Here is a 24,388-nt window from a genome sequence, read left to right on the forward strand (position 1 = left end):
TTTGTTTTTTGATGACTCGGTGTCTGAATCTGACTCGGCTCGAGTTAGATATCATACCGTTTCGGAGCCTGATAATGAAGTAGAGGGGGCTAAAAAAAATCATACAAAGAAGGGAATCCTGGTTGACAAAACCTAAAATATTAGGGGTTTAAAGACAAATTATAAAATAAATATAAGGGTTTTTCAGTGGTTATTATGATTTTAGAGGGGGCTAGAGCCAGGATTGCCTGGTTTGTTTTTTATTTTGAGTCAAATATGATTCAATGACTCAATTTAGCACAATCATTCAAGATACGAAAATGGAGATAAAATCAATAAAATCAAGCATACACACAACACAAGGATTTATAGTGGTTCGATCAAGATGATCTATGTCCACTTGCGAAGACGACGAAATGATTCCACTATGATGATCAAACAAGTTTACAAGGTTTCCTCCAAATCTCCTCTCAAGAACTCTTGCCTCTTTTGTGCCTCACACTCTCTCAAGAACTACATTAGTTTTTTTTTCTCTCTCTATTATAAACCCTAGACCCCTTTTATATTTGACCTAGGTTTACAAAAGAAAATAGTGGACTGTTCGGCCAAGTCCAAGGAGCAAGCCCAACTGAATACTACACATGTATTCAAGGCATACATAACAAATCTCCACCTTGACTTGAATACTATCACCATTCATCATTTTTCCTCATCGTCTTCGCTTAGCCCTTACAAGGGCTCTCAACACTTGTTGACACCAACCAAGTCCAAGCAATGCTTGAGCTTGATACTTGGAACCGGATTTGTCAACATGTCTACAGGGTTGTCCGTTGTATGAACCTTAAGCATAGCTATGTTCCCTTCTTCAACGACATCCTTGTCAAGAGACTCAATTTCTTCAATCATAGAAGTTCCACATTCTGCTGATTCTTCACCATTGATTGCTTCTCCATAGGTTGTTGGCACATCCCTATCTATGCTCTCACCCACTGCAAGTGCATACACAACCAAATCAGCATGGCCATATCTATGAGGTGGTCTGATTTCCTTCCTCACATTGTCTCTAGCAAGATTGTACTGATGATCTTGTGCTTCATATTCCTGGGCCGGCTCTTGCACAATTTCCTGATCATCCTCACCAGAAACAACAGTCTCATTGTTTCCTTGAACTTGTATCTCAAGTTTCATCTTGTCACCTAGATCCACCTTATCACCAACACTCTACTCAACTCTTCTATTTAGTTCTTCATTCTTTGGCCTCAACATCATTGCTCATCAAATGTCACATCTCTACTAATAATAAACTTGTTTGATCTTTCTTCAGGACACCATAACCTCTAGCCTTTCACACCCTTCGCCTACCCAAGAAATATACACTTCTTTGCACTAGGCTCTAGCTTCCCCTCATTCACATGAGCATAGGCTGGACATCCAAAAACCTTCAAGTCTTCATAGTTAGCATGTGAACCTGTCCAAACTTCATTTGGAGTCTTACACTCAATATAAGTCGATGGAGATTTGTTCACTAAATAAGCTGATGTGTTTGCGGCTTCGGCCCAAAACTTCCTTGGTAACCCAGCATTGGAGAGCATGCACCGTGCCTTCTCCATTATGGTTTTGTTCATCCTTTCTGCAACATCATTTTGCCGTGGTTTTTTTCTGACTGTGCAGTGTCTCAAAATCCCTTGCTCCTTGTAGAAACCATTGAACTCACCCCCACAAAATTCCAAACTATTGTCTGTCCTCAAGCACTTGATTTGTCTTCCGGTTTGTTTCTCAACCATAGTCTTCCATTGCTTGAACTTGACAAAAGTTTCATCTTTGTGTTTAAGTATGAATACCCATACCTTCCTTGAAAAATCATCAATGAATGTCAACATATATCTAGCACCACCATGTGACTCCACTCGAGAAGGACCCCAAAGATCATAATGAATATAATCCAAAATACCCTTGATGTCATAAATAGCTGTACTGAACTTGACTTTAGACTGCTTCCCAAACACACAATGTTCGCAGAAATCAAGCTTACCAGTTTTATGACCACAAAGCAATCCCTGCTTGCTCAAAACATCCAACCCCCTCTCTCTCATATTCCCTAACCGCATATGCCATAACTTGGTAGTATCGTCTTCTGAATTTGAAGAACATACATCTGCATCACCTGTAACAGTAGTACCTTGCAGTGTATAAAGACCATTAACTCTTGTACCTTTCATGATTGTAAGACTTCCTCTTGAGATACGAATAACTCCACCTTCACCTTGATACTTTCAACCGTTTTAATCAAGTGTACCCAAAGAAATCAAATTTTCTCTCAAATCTGGAACATGCCTAACCTTGGTTAAAGCCCTCACAATACCATCATGCATCTTAATTTGAATTGTACCTATACCCACCAATTTACAAGTGACATTGTTTCCCATAAGAACTTTTCCACCTTCTCGAGCTTGATAAGTAGAAAACCATTCTCTATGAGGACACATATGAAATGTACAACCTGAATCAAGAATCCACCCATTATCCGAGATTTCGGTATAAACCGTGAGAACCGTTCCATCATCACTTTCTACTTCAACGTTTATCGCGGTGCCTTGGTTTGTATTCTTCTCAAGATTCTTCCTTTACGTACAATCCTTCTTGAAATGCCCTCCTTGCTTACAATGAAAGCATTTAAATTTATGCGATTTAGATTTAGACCTTGACTGTGATCTACTTGTATCTAAACCATCCTTTTGCTTTCCTCTTCCTCTTACAAACAACCCATCTCCCGAATTATCTTTACCATCAATACCGGTCTTCTTCAACTCTTTGGAGTTCAAAGCCGCCTTAACGTCTTCCATGGAAATTGTATTCTTCCCATACATTACGGTATCAACAAAGTTATCATAAGATGGTGGTAAGGAACAAAGCAAGCCAAGTGTTTGGTCTTCATCTTCAATTTTGACATCAATATTTTCCAAATCCAAGAAAATTTTATTATAATCATCAATATGATCTATAATAGACATTCCTTCATGCATTCTAAGAGTATGTAATTTCTTCTTAAGATAAAGACGATTAGTCACGGATTTAGTCATGTACCTTTTCTCCAACTTGTTCCATAGCCCGCCCGAAGTCGTTTCGGTCGCAACTTCTCTCAAGACCTCATTTCTTAAACACAACAAAATTAATCCATGTGATTTCTCCATGAGTTCTTCCTTTTCTTCATCCTTCAATGTTGTTGCTAGAGCCGTTTTCCCTTTCAAAGTTTTCACCAAACCTTGTTGTACCAAAACAGACCTCATCTTTAGCCTCCATATATTGAAATCATTCCTTCCATCAAACTTCTCAATCTCATACCTTCCCGCCATTGTAGATCGCTTCTACCCGGAGCTCTGATACCAATTTGTTATAACCAATGGCTCAATTTAGCACAATCAATCAAGATATGAAAATGGAAATGAAATCAATCAAATCAAGCACACACACAACACAAGGATTTATAGTGGTTCGATCAAGATGATTTACATCCACTTGCAAAGACGACGAAATGATTCCACTATGATGATCAAACAAGTTTACAAGTTTTCCCTCAAATACCTTCTCAAGAACTCTTGCATGCTTTGTGCCTCACACTCTCTCAAGAACTACATTAGTTTTTTTTTCTCTCTCTATTATAAACCCTAGATCCTTTTATATTTGACCTAGGTTTACAAAAGAGAATAGTGGACTGTTGAGCCAAGTCCAAGGAGTAAGCCCAACTGAATACTACACATGTATTCAAGGCATACATAACATCATCTTTGATTTCATACAGCGTGATGCTCTTAGAGGCTGCTTGATGGAAAAACGATTTTGAAAGTGTTAGACGACCGAGTATTTATAAGGAGATTCCTAAGCCACCTAAGCCAGTACTGAAAGATAAACAGAATCCTGCTCCAATAATAAATTTCCTAAAACCAAGGATTACGAAATTAGAGTCCCGAGTCTCCTGATTGGTTTTGGTATTCCAAGTTCTTACATATTCAATCAAGAGTGTGTTTGTTTTTTGCTGACTCGGTGTCTGAATCTGACTCGGCTCGAGTTAGATATCAGACCGTTTGTTTCAGTGGCGGAGCCAGATAATGAAGTAGAGGGGGCTAAAAAAAATTCATACAAAGAAAGGAACCCTGGTGGACTAAACCTAAAATATTAGGGGGTTAAAGACAAATTATAAAATAAATATAAGGGTTTTTCAGTGGTTATTATGATTTTAAGGAGGGCTAGAGCCAGGGTTGCCTGATTTGTTTTTATTTGGAGTCAAATATGATTTCGTGATCTGACTCAGACATAAACCCTTGACTCTGACCCATTTAAGTCAGGAGACAAAATGTCCCCGACTCATGGGACCAAGCCACTGACTCACACATTTTTGATTCAGATCTGACTCAAAAAACAAACTATTGAATTAGATCCAAATGAGTCAGGTGATATCTGTTAGATCCAGACGAGTCCGATTCAGACGAACAAAAAAGGTGCAAGGCTTGTCCAGAGATGGAGTCGGGGCAATTCAGTGTTGGGTCTAACAAAAACTTTGGACTTTCACAATCTTTCAAATTCTGCCACATTTGCACCTACAAGGTATAAAACTAACCTACACCATGTTTGTTTGTATCTGACTTGTGATTTGGATCTGAGTCTACCCCTGACTCGTCGCGAGTCAAATGTCAGAACGTTTGTTTTCAATTTTGAGTCAGATCTGACTCGACCTCCGACTCAGACCTTACCACTGATTCAGATCTATTTGAGTCAGGTAATAAAATACGCTTGACTAGGGGTGCACTTACCCTACCCATACCCGCCAATCCTACCCTACCCGCCAGTGTTTTAACCGTATCCTATCCTACCCAATATTTGGCGGGTAGGGTAACAGGTAAAGATTTCTTAACCGTCGTTAGATGGGTAGGGTGACGTGTAAAGCTCGAAATTATCCTACCCTACCCGCCCATTTATATAACAGTTAATAGTAGCCGTTGATCTTTCTATTATTGATCATCTCTGCCGTTGGTTTTTTATTAATCAACTCAACCTAAAAACTAAATTCATTTTCGTTTTCCTCTTCATACTTCTCCCCTCTACACAGAAACTCCCAGAACCTTAGATTGAAAATCCAGTTTTTTTCTCAATAATTAGAAATCATAGTTAGAAATCGAAGAGGAACCTCACTCTCACATCAAAGATCGAAACTCACCATCACAAATTATTCATCGTCCTAACCGAAATCAAAACGTATGTAACAATAGAAATCTGAAGTAACCATTTCCATCGAGTATCTTCTTTACCTCCAAACACAAGAGTTTCAGGTTTTCAGTTAAATTTAAGCATTGGGGTTTGTCAATTTCGGGTGCGAGAGGTAAGTATCTTCCTAACTGGTTTTGTTTTTAATAATTTCTTCTGCCCTAATTCAATTGGTTAGTTATGTTGTAGATTGATTTTATTTTTTCAATTCATTACTAGGATAGGTCGTAATTACCATGATTGCTTGTTTTCTTAATTTGGTTTAGAGAAATTCAATTAGGGTTCCTTATTTGTACATGAATTATGGGTTTCTTTGTTTTCCAATGTTGTTTATGAGAATGAAATTAGTTTGTTAAGAGGTTCTCTTAGATCCATTTTCCCATCTCTTCGGTTTGTGATTTGGATAATTAGATGCTTAATGCATGTATAATTAAGATCAGAAGAACTAATAAGGTACCTTAGCTAATACAAATGCCTTGTAATGAGAATATAATTTAGTAGTTTTGTTTTTCAGTGAGGAATGGTATGGGACTCAGTGAGTAAAAGGTAATAACATATTTCTGCTAGGTTAAATATTATGTGCTAGCTCTTGCTACTTTGTATAAGTCGGCGTTGATTTCTGTATGAATGTAACGAACATGTCCTATTGTTTCTATGATTGGAGTGAAAGTGATGCAATCTGATTAGTCCTCTGATTTGATTGTGCTTTTCTTTTTTCATGCCAGGAAATTATCTGAATCTATTAAATGGAAGTTTCAGGGGGGCTAAAGCTTTTTTACCTGTCTTGCCTTATGTGGCAAGATATATGATTATCTTCTCATGATTCTCTTTCGAATTGCTTGGAGTGTCTGCTGACCAGGACTAGTATGTTTATATGAATGATTATCTCTCAATTTTAAGTACTATGTTGTCTCTTTAAACCAGTTCCATAAAATCTGCAAGTTCTCCACTACACCTAGTGCAAAAAAAAATCCGACTATATGTAGAAGCATTTTCGCTTTGCTTATTTAGATATGTTGATGTTTCTTCACTTAAGAATTTGAGCAATACAAGCATATTTTTCCACGTTCGCTTAACATTCCAGAACACATTTAGCTGTTGACAAGAGACTTATGTAGTCGTGTTCATTTATTTTTTGTGTGAAAAGTTAGTTTGTAAAGAAGATCAAGTAGGGTATTGAACCTGACCTGCACTATCATACTGCAACTATTATTATGGAGCTCTTTAACGAATAATTAACTAAGATTTATTAACTTATGCTGGGAACGGTAACATGGCCAGCGGCTGCACCTGCATATTTTGTATTTCTTAGAGGACCAGCTTTAACGAATGGACCTACTAGGAATACGCGGGTAGGTTAGATAGGTACCATGATTAACTTGTTCGTCAATTGTTGGAGGTAAACATTTTGGTTTTTAGAAAAATGGGAGGACTGGTGGGTCTACTGTGTATATTAGTTAACATGTTCCCATTATCTTTTTTAGATGCATGCTTTGTTATTTCTGTGCAACTCTTGCAGGAAACCTTAGACTATTTAAATGTTTTTCCTTTGTCGCTTGTTCTTCAAAAATATTAATTTTTTTTGATAACATTTATAGGAAAGTCATTTAAGGAAAAAATGTGAATTGATTCTGTGTGTTCCATTAGTTGGTTGTGTGAAATTTACTGAAACTTGTCAGATTTTTCTTGTCATAAAGAACATCACAAGACATTGTTGTAGCTCCTTTAGTATTTGTTTTCAAACTCTTGCTCTTTTGTTAAATGTATCATCTTAGCTAGATCCCTACATGCAGATTTGCTTGAAATGACTATGTTGTTTCATTGTTCTATCACATACTAGAGTGAATAGGTCTGAAATTCCATTTCTTTATGTTGTACTGGTAAGGGCTGCACTTGTTCTTTCAGAAAGTGACACTATTGCGCCAGTTGAAAAGATTCTGCATTGTTGATATGCTGCGACTCTTAATTAATCTTTGTTAATCAGCTTTGATATGTAACGTATAAAGAGATTTTGATGTTGGTTGGCTTTATCTGTTGTTATGCAGATTTATTTGGTGATCTTAGTACGTATTCCATCATGGTAGATGATGATTGAAGAAGAAGGTCATATGAAGAGCTTTTGATGATGATACGTTACGTGAAGAACATGGAATTATGTTGGGAGTCATCGTCGATTTTGAAAAGAATAGAACTTTTGTTTCTTGAGCCTTTGTGCCGTTGCAAGATCTTTTTTTGTTCTTTTGTTTGTTCACTTTTACCTAGTTAGATTGGCAGTATCAGTCGGTACATATTTAGCTAGATTGACCTTTGTGCTGTTGCAAGATTTTTTTTTTTTTTTTTTTTTTATGAAGCATTTTTATATACAGTCCAATTAGACCCAAAAAGGAGAAAAAAAAACGGTTATACCCGCTACCCTACCCTACCCGACCCGTCATTAAACGGGTAGAGTAGGGTCTTATCCGTTTAATGCCGTGTAGGACGGGTAAATTTTTTCTTACCCGACATTTAGCGGGTAGGGTGGCGAAATAAGTCATATCCTACCCACCCTATCCGTTGTACAGCCCTACGCTTGACTCATGAAACCAAACCACGCACTCACATATTTTAAGTCAGTTGAGTCAGATCTAACACAAATTAGTGATTTCAGTCAAATCGACAGGAAAACAAACATGGTGCTATTCTTACTCAAATGCAATATCATGGAGGATCATAGATAGCCCCCACATTCACCCCCTGGTCTCTCATCAAAACCCCTGGCGCGCGTGAGTCCTATCACGATCACAACTCCCAAGTTCCAAACCAGGTTTCAAGGAAACAGAGAAAACCGGTAACTGTATCCTCGGAATTCGGAATCCAGTCCAACTATAAGTCACATAGTCAGGGCAGATTCTGCAGAACACATGTAAGAATCTCACCATCTCCAATTTTACCCGCCAAAAACACCAATCAAGCAAGCAATCATGTCAGCAAAATCCACTGAACCCATTGATTATCATCAACCCTTGATCTGAACCTTTCATCTTCATCATCATCATAAAGTCAACACCATGGGAAAACCAGGAAACCCATTAAGAAAAACCCTAGTAAAACTCCTGGTATTGACATTCCTTTGTTATTTCTTTTACATATTAGGTTCATACAAGAAATCCAATCGAATTGATGATTCTTCTTATATTGATGATCCAATTTGTCCACAACTCAATCTCTTTATTCATACTACAACATCTTCGCGGAATTTAGATTTTGAACCTCACCATAGAATCAATACAATATTTGATACTATTGATTCGAGTTTCTTTGAATTTTGTTCTGAGAATTTCACAGATTATATTCCATGTCATAACCCATTAAGAGAGGGTTTGTTTGATAGGAAGAAGAAGTTTCATAGAGAAAGACATTGTCCAGATGATGAAGAGAAGAAGGTTAAGTGTTTGGTTCCTGTTCCTGTTGGGTATAGGACGCCGTTTCAATGGCCGGAAAGTAAGAAATTCGCTTGGTTTCAGAATGTGCCTTCTAAGAGATTGGTTGTTAGTAAACAATCACAGAATTGGGTTAGGTTAGAAGGGAATCGTTTGGTTTTTCCTGGTGGGGGTACTTCTTTTAAATTCGGTGTTAAAGATTATGTTGATCAGATTGGGAAGTTCATTCCATTGAAGTCTGGGTATGTCAGGACTGTTCTTGATGTTGGTTGTGGGGTAAGTAATTAAATTTCTGTACAATCACCTTAATTCAATTTCTTGAGTGTTTCGTACTATAATTTTGTAAGTGAGGACCATTGTTGGCTATAATTAGTACTGCAATTAATGAAACATGGAATTCTAACTTTGATTACCCATTCGATGTTTAATTGTGGGGGTTTCATTATTCGGGTTAACTTGTGGCGATTTATGAATCATTAGCATGTGGGTACTTGTTTCTTTAATCGTCGTTTAAGATGGTGACTGCCTGGGGATAGAAAATAGTAGTAGTTTGGTCCGTGTTAGACGATCTTGTTCCAAACATGTATGTAGGTAAGATACCTTTGTTCCATGTTTGGAAATCATTTTGGAGGCATTTGGTATGCTAGCTAATGTGTCTGGTCTTTAGATGCCTTCTTTTGTTATCTGACATTTTAACTTCTCTTGTCTGCCTATAATGTATTTTTCGGGTTTCCGTCTGTTCTAGTTATGCACAATTCTGGTTACTCTAGCTTGTAGACTTCATAGGACACTCTCAACAGTCGGTCATTGTTTTCCCCATCAGGTTGCAAGCTTTGGTGCGGAACTATCAGATTATAATATTTTGACAATGTCAATTGCACCAAGAGACATACATGAAGCTCAAGTACAGTTTGCTCTAGAAAGGGGACTGCCAGCGATGCTTGGAATACTAAGCATCCATAGATTACCATACCCGTCAAGGTCTTTTGATATGGCTCATTGTGCACGGTGCCTAGTTCCATGGACTGATTATGGTAATTAAGCCCGGATTCTCATTTTTGTTGTGTAACCTTTTATATTCTAAGGCCAAATGATACACAGAAGACCATATCAAAGTGATTATTAATTAGTTTTATAGAAAATAAACACCATTGATGCTTAATCGATCTGAATTTCTGAAATTTTTTAAATGAAACAAGTTTCATCAATTTTTTATATTTCGCTAACATGGACTCTCTGATTTAAACGAGTAGGTGGATTATATCTAATGGAAATTGATCGAGTGTTACGTCCTGGCGGGTATTGGGTCTTGTCTGGGCCACCCATTAATGGGAAATCCAGCTACAAAGATTGGGATAAAAGAGAAAAGGACTTGGAGGAAGAGCAAGCCGCTTTGGAGGATCTCGCAAAGAGACTGTGCTGGAAGAAAGTAGCAGAAAGGGGTTCAATTGCAATATGGAGAAAGCCAACTAATCATGTCCATTGTGTCCAAAATGCAAGATTTTTGAAATCTCCTCGCTTTTGTGATGATGCAAATGATCCTGATGCCGGTTGGTATGTTTCCGTAATCATGTTCTTAGACCTCGGAACTTTTTTTCGTCATCCATGAAGTTCTGAAGAATAATTCTTATAAATTAATCTGAATCCTAAGATGTCTTGATACCTCTCTGTAAGCATTGTTGTTAGCTTATAGAGTATTTAGTCCTTTCAGTTACCTATATTGTTTTTAGTTAGTCTCATGATTGGAAATCTTTTCTTCCTGGATATTTGGGATATCTGAGATTCTCTAAGTAAGTTTATTGTGTTCGATCTTTACAAAGTTCAGATGATCAAATACCGTGGAAAATTCGCCCGATTATCTTAGATATTAAAGCTTTAAAAATCTCTTTTCAAGTATCTCTTTTGCTTTTGTTAGGCAAAACTTTGACCAGGTCTCCCACAGGATAGCTATGTATGCTAAAGGTCATAAACTTTGAATGTATTACACCTGCTCCTGCTGTTGACTAGTTTATTAGCATATATATTGTTCAATCCTTGTTATATGAAGGGGAGAAAAAGTATCTCTAACTTATGATAAGAAAGTAATGACAAGTTAAGGGAACTCAGTTTCGGTTATCTACAGGGAATTGTTTCCATTGTGTGTTGGCAGTTTTCTTGACTGATGTTACACTTGCATCCAAGTTCATTTTCTTATTTCTCTATTTCCCATGATCTGCAATTGAGGTTCTCGTCTTTCCGAACTCGTCTGTATTTGCAATTCTCCTTTCATATTCATGTATTCTGATACAAGCTCTCACAGGTACAAGAAAATGGAGCCATGCATCACACCTCTTCCAAAGGTTATAGATGTCAAAACTATATCCGGAGGTGCTTTGGAGAAATGGTCAGAAAGATTAAATGCTGAACCACCTAGGATCAGAAATGGGGTCGGTAAATCGATAACAGTTGGAAATTTTAATGAAGACAACAAGATTTGGAAAGGAAGGGTTTCTCAGTATGCTAAAGTTATAAATTCTCTCTCGACTGGTAAACTTAGAAACATTATGGACATGAATGCTGGTTTAGGTGGTTTTGCGGCTGCGCTTTCCAAATACCCTGTTTGGGTTATGAATGTGGTTCCTTCTGATGCAAATGTTAACACCCTTGGTGTCATCTATGAGCGTGGCCTCATTGGAACTTACATGAACTGGTAAGTTCTTTTCTTTTTTTTTCTGATAAATGAAGTAGAGACCGTGACCTTAAGTACACAGAGTAGAAACTATACACATCGAAGAAACAGTAAAATAAATTTGTTTGCATTTAATTTTAATGGGGTGGGATGATAACCCGAGTAGTTGCTTGTCAGGTATTTGGTTCTAATTCTTCCAATGTGTAGCTCATGTTACATGAATATTGAGTAAGAGAAAACTATAAAATGGTTGTAATACCAAGGGATGTTGTGTGGTACAGAGTTATGTCGAAACAGTTTTAGATAGTGGGTTATGTTTAGGTTTGGTTAATGGATCATGGCAACCCATTGGCACCCTTAATTTTCAATTGTTTCTCTGGTTGATCACGACTTCTAGCAAGTTTTTTCTTCCCCTTGTATGGTCATTAATCACAGTCTTTTTGTTTCAAGAAATGAAGTTTTATTTTACATATAGCTTGTTTGTTTTTCTGTAGGTGCGAGTCCTTCTCAACATACCCAAGGACATATGATATGATACATGCAAATGGGATATTCTCCATGTACATGGAAAAGTAAGCTCGTTGTTCCTTTTGTACATTACCTAGAAGAATCACATAAACAAAGAACTTATCATATTCCGGTTCTGCATCCTGAAACTGCCACCCTAAAAGTTTTTTTTCTGTAGCAACTTTCAATGATATATACTTTGTTGTTTCTACTTTTTCTCTTGCAGATGTGGCATTGTCGACATTCTCTTTGAGATGCACCGTATTCTTCGACCTCAAGGGATTGTGATTATAAGAGATCACGTTGACATCATTGTAAAAGCGCAAGGCATTGCAGAAAGAATGAAATGGAATTGCATAATGTATCATAGCGAGAACGGAGCTAGCCATCCTGAAAAAGTACTCTATATTGACAACTCTGAACCATTAAGCAATTCAGATTATGCTCAAGGAGTTTCAACCACTTGGTCGTTTTTAGAGAAGTCGTGAGTTCCATATGTCTCCATCTTCAAGTGCTTGGTCTGGATCCCCACCAGGTCTTACAAATTTGTATCAAAGCTGCACCAACCAGGGTCTTAACAGAATGCTGCGCAGACCACGTAACCTGACAGCTTAAGCTAATCTACCAAGTACCGTGTAAGCTAATGTTGTAGAATAGCTGACAGGTTGTTTTTTTGTAAATTCTTTAAGATCATGTAGCTATGAAATTATATCAAATCAAACACTTGTATGTGGTTTGCAGCGTTTGCTGTCTAATCGAAAATTCTAAACGGACCGCCAAAAAGCCACATGGCAGAACCACCTCTCACATGATGCATTTGCTCATCCCCTTGTGGTTTTCATTCACCAGCAACCACCAAGTTGACAAAAGTCATACCAAATGTTTACATGAAGAATCGATAGATCACATCTTAATCCATTGAAGATGAAATTATACAGAGATAAGGTTTTGGGTTTAACAATCACATCCACGTATGACTTTTACCTACTGTTGGAGATGCTCTTAGGGGTTTATGATTTTAAAAGTATAATTCTATTGTTGTTTTAAGAGTTTCTGAAACGAATATATATATCACTAGTATATTAGGGTTTTGGAAGAAAGGAGAGCGGGTTAGTCATGATGACGAAATTATACCAAAAACTCTCAACTAAAACTAGAAACCAAATATTTTGTTTACCGGTTGACATGTGAATAATTATAGCGTGGATTGATATAGTTTGGGAAAGAAGTTCAAAACTAGAATTTTTAAAAATAAAAAATAAACAAAAACGAACGAGGGGATTTCATAAGACATAAAATGCCAGAAGCATACATATATCAACACGGATTCTACTCATATCGGGAATTATTCCCAAGATTTTTCTCAAAAGCAGCCTCGTGGACTCCACCCCATGGAATTTCGGGGTTTGGAGCCGACCCTCCTATAGCTGGGACAACAGGGGATATTCCAATTTTGGGACAAGATGTGGCATAATCTGAATAGTGGAGAGGTAAAATGACTTTAGCATTGAGATTGGTAAATGGTAATAGAGTAAAGAGGGGAATGATCAAAGATCTAGATTCATTTTCCCAGCTTTAGTGATTTTCGTTTGGAACCTGCGACTCGAGTTTGTATCACTCAGTGAAAAATCTCTTTGGGATTTTCCAGGAAATACTTTGAACTCGCAGCGCGAGTTCAAAAATACCACCTTCGGATGTTGGAGATGTGACGTCACCAAACTCCATACTTAACCTAGGTTTTTCAAAACTACCTACCATATCTTTGTCGAATATTTCATATATCCTATTTTCCAAATACACGAATTCATATACTCCTTTGTTTTTTGGCGCCAAAAAAGTCTTCTTCATAGGAGGACTATTACTATCAAGGTTAACATGTGAATCACATAATCACCACCAAGGACAAGAATGCATGTTAATTAGTATGTTACATTATCAGTTTCTAAGTTTTCCTAGCTGGCTTCCTTGTATTAACTCTTCCGTATCTACTTCTATGATCGATCAACGAAGGAAACATTAAAAACACTACTAAAATTGTTAACATTCGTCAATGAGAATGGCTTTCAGTAAGAACCATGATCATGTATCAGATTAATCTAACTACATTGTGGTTGATAAAGAGAAGATGGTCACTTGCCCATCACGTAGATTTTTAATTAAATTTTTATACAGAGAGCTCAATAGATTAATGCAAAATTCATCATGAGTTCCCTCATAAATCGATTTTGTAGCCATCAAATTCCCTTGAAGATATGCTTTTTGTGTCTGTGTTGCTGCTCTCTACAAACTTATCACAACTTAATAGTACTGTGAAGTGGGGATACTCTCGTACCAAGAAATTCCTTCTTTGTGGCTGCAATGAAGAATCCGTTGATCTCATCTTAATTCTTTGCGCTTACACTCGATAGATGGAATATATATAGTAAAATCACCGTGAACTGTCTTGATATCTTTGAAGCTTTATTTTTATGATGTTATTACGCAGTCACGAGCTCTTATTTTCAAAATTCTAAGTGTTTAGATTTGCAAATCTTCTTGGCGCTAGAAATAAGGAACAAATATGACATCTATAAAGCATCTAGGAAAATTAGATATATGAAATATTCGACAAAGATGCGGTAGTTATTTTTGAAAAACCTGGGTTAATTTTGTAGTTTGGTGACGTCACATCTCCACATCCGATGGTGGTAAACCAACGAATTCCTTTTTGAATATTTTTTGATTTTCCACGGACCATGATAGCGTAGCATTTTTGTAACTCAAGTAAGTACTGCTTTTTTGGGGTCTAGTGGACAAGCCATGAGAGCTATCCAGAGCCATGGATAATCCAGATATGGAACTCCCCTTTTTGTTTTTCGTATTTTTTGTTAATAAAAAGCATTATATTAAGAGAAATGCTTATAAATATTGGGGGAGGAAAACGGGTAAGACTGCCCACCACTCAATATACATATATCAAGTACAATGTTTAACAGCTTTATCAACATACGAATTAAAATCTCCACTGAAATAAATGTAAATGACTAGTTTAATAACAAGAAATTTTTTTATAACACATAATAATCATCTATGATATAACTACTGAACCAACGTCAACTGTTATTTTTATTCGTTTTTGGAAGATGGAAATCCATTGTGGAGATCCATTCATAATTAGACAGCCTTTATTATCACGGACAAAGTGAGGCCAATTGCTCCTTAGTGTAGGAATTTCCACTCTTTTCATACAAGTCAAGGTTAGAATCTTTAAAAACGCATTTTTACCCGAACTGTTACAAAGCTGGTTTTCTTTGTGTGTGAAAAAACTGTTACGTCAAGTGTAATTTCGGTGTAAGAACAGATAAAAACTAAAGTATATATCTCAGATTCTCAGCGAAGGGACGAGTCCTCTTCTCCAGTCTACAAAGTTTTCGAATAACTTCAGCAGTTCCCCCCTCCGTCTTCCATCTGAGATAGACAGTTTCAGGTTCGAATCTTCTCTTTCTTAAACATCTGTTTTATTGCTTACTTTGAGCTTTCAATTTCATTTACTTGGTATATTTGATTAATTCAGGCACCTTGAATCTGTTATTTGGTTTAGATTTAAAAACAAAAATCTGTTCCAAATATTAGGGTTACAGGTCTAAAATTAGAATTTTTGCAATAACATGGATTTTTAGGAAATTTAGGTTAGATTTGGAATCATGGGTCTTTATTAATTTTATGAATTAGATTGAATAGTTGAGTATTTTGAAATTTAGTTCTCAATCAAAACCCTAAAATTCATTTTCGCTTTACTGATTGAATTTGACTCCTCTTGAGCCTAAGTTCCTGGCTCCCTTCGGGTATAGGATGGAATGATATTTTTCTTTAGCTTGAATTTTTATACAGAATGAAATCCTACTTTATCTGAAAATTAAAGTACCTGATGGTTTGCCTTCATTGCTTACAACTTCACTGATATTTATTTTTTTAAATTTGCAGGTTTAGGGTTTTAGGTATTTCTCTTTTAGTTCTTCTTATCACTCAAGATGGCATCAACAGTTGAGATAGAGGAAGATGATGATTATGAAGAATATATACCTGTGAAGAAAAGGAGATTAATGGAAGCTCAGAAAATTCTTCAAAGGAAAGGTGGTAAAACGGCAGTACTCGGAGAGGGAGATGTTGAGGAATCAAAGCTTGCGGAAAATAAGCCAAGTCTTTTAGTTAAGGCATCTCAGCTGAAACGTGATCTTCCAGAGATAACCCCAATTGAGCAGAAAGTTCAAGAAGAGAAGGAAATGATTGAACACCTCTCTGATCGTAAAACACTGATGTCTGTTCGGGAATTAGCTAAAGGAATTACTTATACTGAGCCATTGGAGACTGGGTGGAAACCGCCGTTACCCATAAGAAGGATGTCTCCAAAAGACTGTGATTTGATTCGAAAACAGTGGCACATACTTGTTGATGGTGATCAAGTGCCTCCACCAATTAAAACATTTAAAGACATGAGATTTCCGGAACCAGTTCTAAAGAAATTGAAAGAAAAAGGGATTGTACAACCAACTCCGATTCAGGTCCAAGGGCTTCCCGTTATCTTATCTGGAAGGGATATGATAGGAATCGCTTTTACAGGGTCTGGGAAGACATTAGTTTTTGTGCTTCCGTTGATTATGATTGCGATACAAGAAGAAATCATGATGCCAATTGTACCTGGAGAAGGCCCATTTTGTTTGGTAATTTGCCCCTCAAGAGAACTTGCTAGGCAGACTTTTGACGTGGTGGAAGAGTTTCTAGTCCCATTGAAGGAGCAAGGGTACCCTGAAATAAGGCCTTTGTTGTGTATCGGTGGCATTGATATGAGATCACAGTTGGAGGTGGTAAAAAAGGGAGTGCATATTGTGGTTGCCACTCCTGGGAGATTGAAGGACATGCTGGCAAAGAAGAAAATGAATCTTGACAATTGCAGGTATGGACTTTGAACTTAGACAACCTTTTTTTTCTTGAATTATTTTGTTTAGTTATATACTTTTTGGCCTGTCCTTTACAACTTTGATGATCTTAATGACTGAATTGGTCAGTAGCTATTTACATAGGTTATCGTCTTGTTTATGAGTCATATGGAAAAAAGGATGGTTTATGGGTAATATTTGTGTGATCAATTTGAAAATTTTGCCATCATTTCTAAGAGGACGGTGCTAACGTTTAGTTTATTGGACGTTGATTGTAGGATTGGAAAAAGGATACTTGGATATACTTCCTCTGTGTTTTTCGTATCAAAGTTAATTGGTAGTCTTATAAGATGGTTTTTAATAATGAGTCTTTGATCAGTTAATTTGTAACAATGGGGACAATCTTCTGTCTACTAGGAGCTAGCAAGAGTGATAGTTTTCTTTTTAAATCTGGTCCACTGTCACAGTTTGGTAGAAAGAGGAACTGTATTTGCCATCAGCAAGTTTTCTTACATTATGGACGATAATAGCTCCATTTTTCTTATCCTGTGAGTCAAACCCTAGAAGGGCTAAAATGCTGTCTCTTGGGGAAGATTTTTCTTACATTATGGACGATAATAGCTCCATTTTTCTTATCCTGTGAGTCAAACCCTAGAAGGGCTAAAATGCTGTCTCTTGGGGAAGATTTTCCATAGTTGAAGCCCTCAGTTTATGCGCGAAAATTGTTTAGTTGTTTGAAGGACAATGTTTACATGTACTAATGCTTGTTTTTGTAATATTGCCATTCTATGCTAGTTTTTATTTTTGGTCTGATCAATGAATTTAATCTGATCCAGTTTGAAGATGTTTGTGTATATGGTATACCATGTTTATTTATATGTTTTTTTCTTTTTCCTTAGGTACTTGACATTAGATGAAGCTGATCGATTGGTAGATTTGGGATTTGAAGATGACATAAGAGAAGTGTTTGACCACTTTAAATCACAGAGGCAAACTCTTCTTTTTTCCGCCACCATGCCCACAAAGATCCAGAACTTCGCAAGAAGTGCTCTTGTTAAACCAGTGACGGTTAATGTTGGACGAGCTGGAGCTGCAAATCTGGATGTCATACAAGAAGTAGAATATGTGAAGCAGGAGGCTAAGATTGTTTACCTTCTTGAGTGCCTTCAAAAGACCCCACCTCCTGTACTGATTTTCTGTGAGAACAAAGCCGATGTGGATGATATCCACGAATATCTTCTTTTGAAAGGAGTTGAGGCAGTGGCCATTCATGGAGGGAAAGATCAAGAGGAGAGAGAATATGCAATTTCTTCTTTTAAAGCAAGCAAAAAAGATGTGTTGGTGGCTACTGACGTTGCCTCCAAAGGGTTGGACTTTCCTGATATTCAACATGTGATCAACTATGACATGCCTGCGGAAATTGAGAACTATGTCCATAGGATTGGACGTACTGGACGGTGTGGAAAAACAGGTATTGCTACGACTTTCATAAACAAGAACCAAAGTGAAACTACTCTTCTTGATCTGAAGCATCTCTTGCAAGAAGCGAAGCAGAGGATTCCTCCAGTTCTTGCAGAACTTGACGATCCAATGGACAATGGGCCTGACATTACTGATTTAAGTGGAGTTAAGGGTTGTGCTTACTGTGGTGGTCTAGGGCATCGTATCAGTGATTGTCCCAAGTTGGAGCATCAGAAGAGTCAGTCAATTGCAAATTCTAGAAGAGACTACTTTGGCTCTGGCGGCTACCGTGGGGAAGTCTGATACTTCTGTCATGTTTTTCCACCTTTTTTTTTACTTGAAAAAGAAGGCAGACCTTGTATCTGGATTGCATTTGGGAATATTCTATGTTCTCAGTTTTTACAGAAATATGTAGTGTTTTCCTTTGTTTTAACTTTTTAATGTATAATTTCAAGTAGTTTTTGTCAGAATATCAGCCAATTTACCAGAAACACTGATTAGGAATAATGAGAGTAAATTTTAAATGATCTTGCTATTTCAAGTATTTAAAGTGTATTTATTCAATTTATCCGATTTAGTGGTTGGACACTGAATTGCATTGATGATTATCCAATTTTCAGCAGCATTCTCTGGTTGCCTACGTTGTGTATCCTCTTAGTAAAATTGATAGACAGTGTATGCATAGGTATGAGGAGGCACCACTGGAAAATAGATCAATGCAATTTTACTAAGAGGATACTGCTGAGATATGAGGAGGCACCACTGGAAAATTGTCTGCCTTACCAAAACGACAGTCAAACCCCATTAACTGAACACCAGCCTGAACATGGCCATGGGATCTAGAACTAAAATCATGTCAGGTGTGGTATGCTTAGTCCATTACAGGACTTATTAACACATAAGTACCATAACCCAAATTCAGAATCAAATGTAAGGTACTTGTGCCTGTTATGAAGAACAGATCCATTACTTTGGCATATGGTGTGGTAGATACCTTCACACTCCATATTATAAGTTTCGAGTTCACATAATAACACTTCAATGACATCTGCAAACATACCCCAAAAATCAATTACAAGTTCACCACTATACAACAACCTCAAGTGACTGTATGCAGCAGCATCAGTGATTCAGTGCCATAGCTAAAGGCATAAACTGGTTTGCACAAAAATGTAAAACCCTATGTGCAAAGAAATGAGAAAAGTACATCCTACATTATCAAGTTTGATCAGTCACGACACTTCAGTACTAGTAGCCTTTTGAAAAGCAGGGATATTGGCTTTACGAACTCTGGTAACAAGAGATGCATTCGTAGCTTGGAGTAGAACTTGCCGCAAACCAGTGGCAGTGATTCCATCCTGTTCACATAGTAAGCGACATAAAAAATGCAAATCCAAGTATTGAATATTTGCATAAAAATTTGAAAGAGAAGCACAGTAAAATACAACCAAGAATATATACAAATAGGGATCATATGGTAAACAGCAAAGCTACATGCTACTTCTGAATACGGCAGGAATTAACAGGAGTGAACCCTATATAGTGTAGTGCACAATGAGAAAAGCATTCTACGAAAAAATTAGTTTGCATTTGGGAGTAACGAAAAAGAAAAAATAGCGCCAAACTAAGCATGTCAAGGAGTCCAACCCCTACATACCTCATTAAAGTTGGTGAATGAACCCGGCAACGATTTCTCATCAGTTGTTTGATGATCCCGTATGCGTTGTTGAATAACTTGGAACAATTGATATACCTCATTCACCAACTCACTTCTTTCTTCCACACCAGCAGAAAATGCTTTCCTCATAACCTGGTTATCCTCTTCATGTATTTCCAACAGCTTTTCAATTTCGCGGAATTGAAATCCTAACTTTTGACACTTCCTAGAATCACCATTACTAGTACTCTTGAATTCTGGACTTCCCTCAGACATAACGCCCAAGTCTTCCCCAGATGAGCTTGAGCTGTTTATGGGGTTACTCAACTCTAAAGAAGAGTAAACACTAGTTCTAGCTGCAACCCTCTCATTTTTCTCAAAATTAGCACTGATCCCTTTAATCCTACTGTACACATCATATGGTCCTAGGATTAAACTCTCTGAAAATCTATCTATTACTCCATAAATCTCTTTATTATCACACTCTAATCTTAACAAATTCTGTTTGTAAGAATGGGTTCCATATTTCTCACCACAAGAAATTTCTTCAACTACTTCTTGAAGAAGACAGAATACATTTCCTAGTCAATTTGTGGCTGTTGCAGTATCTAGCAGCTTCCATTAACAAAGCCTACATACAAGCTATTCCAAACTAAGGAGGACGAGGAGTTGAGGCGCTACAATACAGAGAATTAGGGCTAAAACTTGTCAAAATTAGTGATGTATAAGACAGAGGTGTTAGTTAGACTGGGAGAGAGGCAGGTCTCAAGGAGTCGGCGATAAATGTGAGCGCGGAGGTGAAGTTTTTGTTGTTATTCTCTAAATTAAGGGAAAATGAGGTTTTGCGGCTATTATGGCCCACAAAAATCTTCGGTAAACCCCTGGGAGCATTTTGGTGCAAAAAAATCTATGTGGTTTTTTAATTTAGTAACGTGCATATCAAAATTAATTGGGGATATAGCTACATGATAAAATAGGTATCCAAATATCCTTTATGTAATTATTTTTTTAATTTCTAATATAGCCCTCACTGATCAGGTTTAGTGATTAATAATATTTAGTAAAATCTTAAGTATTTAGGGGATAAATTAGTGTGTATTTTTATTTGAATTTGTGTGAAGGAGGTGAGAGTAGAAGGAGGGAAAAATATTTTGGGTGGAATTTTTTTTGTGAAAATGGAAGATGATTGTGAGGAGAGAATTGCAGCTGCTGAATCTTTAGCTCAACTACAACAACAATCATATATTCAATCTTCGGTTAATGATAACAACTCACAATTGGAATTATATGATGAACCAACACCCTTGGATCATGATTTTCGTTAGAATCAAGTGTTTTTTGAAGAACCAACCCAAGAAAGTAAATATGTTCAACAGACAAGCAACCCCAACACACAGGTAATGCTGCTAAGGGTCGAAAATTTGTTTTTTTTTTATACCGCCATTTTTCCTCTGAAAAAGCTTGGTGCCGGCATACCCGTAGTATGAATACCACGCCGGCATCACCAGAACCGGCACAATATTCATACTATTTCCATGCCGGCAATAGATTTCCCCAATTCTGAAACAATTTCCGGCGTGGTCTTCAACCAAAAAAACCATGCCGGCACGAAGTTAACTTTTTACCTACCACCGAATATTCCATGGAATATCCAAACCGGCATGGTTCCCTCCTAACTTTCCATGCCGGCACCAATAATAAAACATCCAGGAGTTAGAGCCAAAACTTAAATACCAGCGTCTTATACAAATTATCGAGCACGCCGAAACCTATTACCGGCGTGGTAAAAAAATTACGGACCAAGCCGGCACGAGATACCGGCTTGGAATCTTTCATATCTAGAATTCCGGTACCAACAGAAAAACATCCAAAAGTTAGTCACTTTGGTACCGGCGTTGTTTTAGAAGTATCTAGAATGCTGGCTCCGATTTCTGGCGTCGGACCTTGTGTAAAGAGAATGCCAGTATTACCAATTCCGGCATCGATGTTCAAGAAAATACAATGCCGATACTGTTTAAAATTAGGTGCTCTTTTTCAAGTGCATTTCCGGAAAGCCGAAACATTTTTCGAGATTGCCGGCGCTAATTTCCGGCTTAGGTCGTTTTTGCCGAACTGCCGTCGAGGATGCCGGGAATAGTACCCGGCATAGTACTTTAATTTTTGTTTGAACTAATTCAATTTTATTTTCATTCATTCCTTAGATTGTGACATACATTGATCCAACAAATTCCAAACCGCTTGGTCCGGATACATCCGAATACTATAAAATGCCTCCGGTATGTTACCAAACAATACTTTTCACCTAGTTTTTAGAACTTTATGTGGGGATTGCTTGTAATGAACCTTATAATATTCTATTGTTGTCCTTATGTGGGGAATAAAATCTCCACAGGAAACGATTGCTTGGGCAAAAGAGACGGCTCTTAAGAACATGTGTGTGTTGGTGAGGAATACCCAACGTTCAGATAATCGTTTTGAGATGGTTTGCGAGAGAAGTGGGAAATACAAGGAGAAGAATATCCATAATAAAAAGAGTTATGTATATCCAAAGAAGACCAATAGGGTATACAAGACTCATACGAGGAAGGATAATTGCCCCTTCAAGCTTGTATTCTATTTAAAAGACAAAGAAAAGGAATGGGATTGTGCGGTATGGTTTGGCCGTCATAACCACCGGGATCCGAAAGATTTTGTTGGTCATTCCCTAGTTCCGAAGCTAAAACCTCATGAATTTGAGGATGTAAAGATAATGACCAAAGCATGTATCAAACCAAGAGTGATTCTCAGAGGCTTCAAGGAAAAGGATGATCAGAACGTTTCTTCTCTAAGTACAATCTATAGCGCACAAGCAACCATTAGAAGGGTGGACCGTTATGCAAGAATTTGAGAAGATAGTTTGGGATCACAACTACACGCGTATCATTAAAAGAGGACCGGATGGTGGATCTCTAAAAGAGTCACAGAAATGATACCTGCAAGTGCACAGGGTCTGTTATAGTGAGTGTGCAAGGCAGGGTCGAACCACAAATACTAGGGTGTATAGTTGAAGTTTTTAAGCTAGTTATCTAAATTAACAAGGCAGTAACTAAAGCAATGAGGTAACAGTGACAGAGAACAAAGAAAGTGAAATTCAGTGGCAGTGAATAAGAAACAGTGAAACAAAGACAAACAAACCAAGGCTGTTAGCCAAGGGCAGTGATAAAGAAACAAAGGCAGGTCTTCCAACTATGTTCTTGTCCCTTGTTAGTTATCAGTCAGCTTCTAGGCTTTCTGAATAACTAGATGACAGTTGCGGTTCAAAGCCGGCTGTTCATCTAAGGGTTGGTCTAGAAAGGAGGCTAAAGGCACTAAGATGAATTCTAAACCTTGTGGTAGTTGGGGCTCTCACACTGCAACTACCCGCAGAGAAGCTTGCTTAGTGTTTTAACAACCTATAAGGATATTCAATCCTATACAATTCAAGCACAACAAGATCAGAGCATGGATAGGATAAAAACAATTGAAGTTTACAACATCATTTAAAATAAAAAGTAACCCTTGAGGCACTGGCTATTCCAGTCCTCTTGGGTGAAGCACTGGCTAGTCCAGGCATCCCCATTACAACATCCCAAAGCATCTATTTATACTCAATTACACTTTACAAGCAAAACCCCCAAAACAGTAAATTAGGGTTTCTGAAAATTGAAATTCAGTTTACCTAATCTTTGATAATGGCTTCTGTACGTCGACCCATTCTTCTTCTGACTCTCCTGATGCTGCCCATGCCTCCAATTTGTGTTATTTCTCAATCTAATTTACCAAACTCACACGCCTAGGGTTTCTGAGAAGAGGCGAGTGAATTAGGTGAATTAGGTCTCTGAAATTAGAAGGGAATAGGTTATGGATGATGGGGTGATGGGGTTGTTGGTGATTTGAGAGCTCGGTGATGGTTGTGGTGGTGGCAGAGAGTTGGTGATGGCAGAGTTTTCTCTGCAGACGGTGAGGGAGAAGATGGAGTCGATAGAATTGGAGAAGGGTGCGTTTGTTTTGCGGGTATAGGTGTTAGGTGTTGTAGTGTTGAGCGGTTGTATCAAATTCGATGTCCAGCGAAGATGATACGTTGGATGATCACATCTGGATTGAATCGAACGGCTAAGATGGAACAGGCTTGCAGCGACCGTTGGATGCGTGATACAACAATTCTGACGGCTTAGATTGGAGTTAGGTACTATGATGTTTGACAGGAGCTTCAAGATTTGATGCTCGGTGATGAGGCGACCGTTGGATGATGTGATGGATCCAATCTGACGGCTCTCATGGAAATGGGTATGGATATTGGAAATGTATTTGGGTAAGGGTTTTGGGCCTTGGGTATGCCAAGCCCATATCTTCTTTAAGGACAATTCTTCCTCTTCAAGCCCACTTCTAGTTGATCCGTCTCTTGCAAACATCATTCTTCGCTGCCTTTCTGCGGGAGTCTTTGCCGTTTCTTTGCTCTTTTCGCTCCGTGAGTTAACCAGGCTTTATTTAGTACCTAAAAATG

At 37.7% G+C, this 24,388-nt stretch overlaps 2 protein-coding genes and 1 long non-coding RNA gene across 3 annotated transcripts; all 3 read left to right on the top strand.

The window, feature by feature from the left end:
- Nucleotides 1-5,086: 5,086 nt before the first annotated feature.
- On the top strand, nt 5,087-7,554 carry LOC113355907. The gene is made up of 3 exons (XR_003362645.1): nt 5,087-5,353; nt 5,964-6,102; nt 7,284-7,554. It is a non-coding gene; the product is annotated as an uncharacterized LOC113355907 (long non-coding RNA).
- Nucleotides 7,555-7,974: 420 nt separating this feature from the next.
- Nucleotides 7,975-12,617, top strand: LOC113355906 (probable methyltransferase PMT19). Its single transcript, XM_026598884.1, has 6 exons — nt 7,975-8,933; nt 9,481-9,691; nt 9,911-10,211; nt 10,957-11,346; nt 11,820-11,897; nt 12,059-12,617. Exons 1-6 carry the CDS (start codon nt 8,286-8,288, stop codon nt 12,318-12,320), a joined length of 1,890 nt encoding a protein of 629 aa, XP_026454669.1. The 5' UTR covers nt 7,975-8,285; the 3' UTR covers nt 12,321-12,617.
- A 2,597-nt stretch (nt 12,618-15,214) lies between these two features.
- On the top strand, nt 15,215-18,744 carry LOC113355908 (DEAD-box ATP-dependent RNA helicase 35-like). The gene is made up of 3 exons (XM_026598885.1): nt 15,215-15,298; nt 15,796-16,765; nt 17,648-18,744. The coding sequence occupies exons 2-3, from the start codon at nt 15,843-15,845 to the stop codon at nt 18,510-18,512; spliced, it is 1,788 nt and encodes a 595-aa protein (XP_026454670.1). The 5' UTR covers nt 15,215-15,298; nt 15,796-15,842; the 3' UTR covers nt 18,513-18,744.
- The last annotated feature ends 5,644 nt before the right edge of the window (nt 18,745-24,388 follow it).

The sequence above is a fragment of the Papaver somniferum genome, chromosome 3, assembly GCF_003573695.1.
Source record: "Papaver somniferum cultivar HN1 chromosome 3, ASM357369v1, whole genome shotgun sequence".
Lineage (NCBI taxonomy): Eukaryota > Viridiplantae > Streptophyta > Magnoliopsida > Ranunculales > Papaveraceae > Papaver > Papaver somniferum.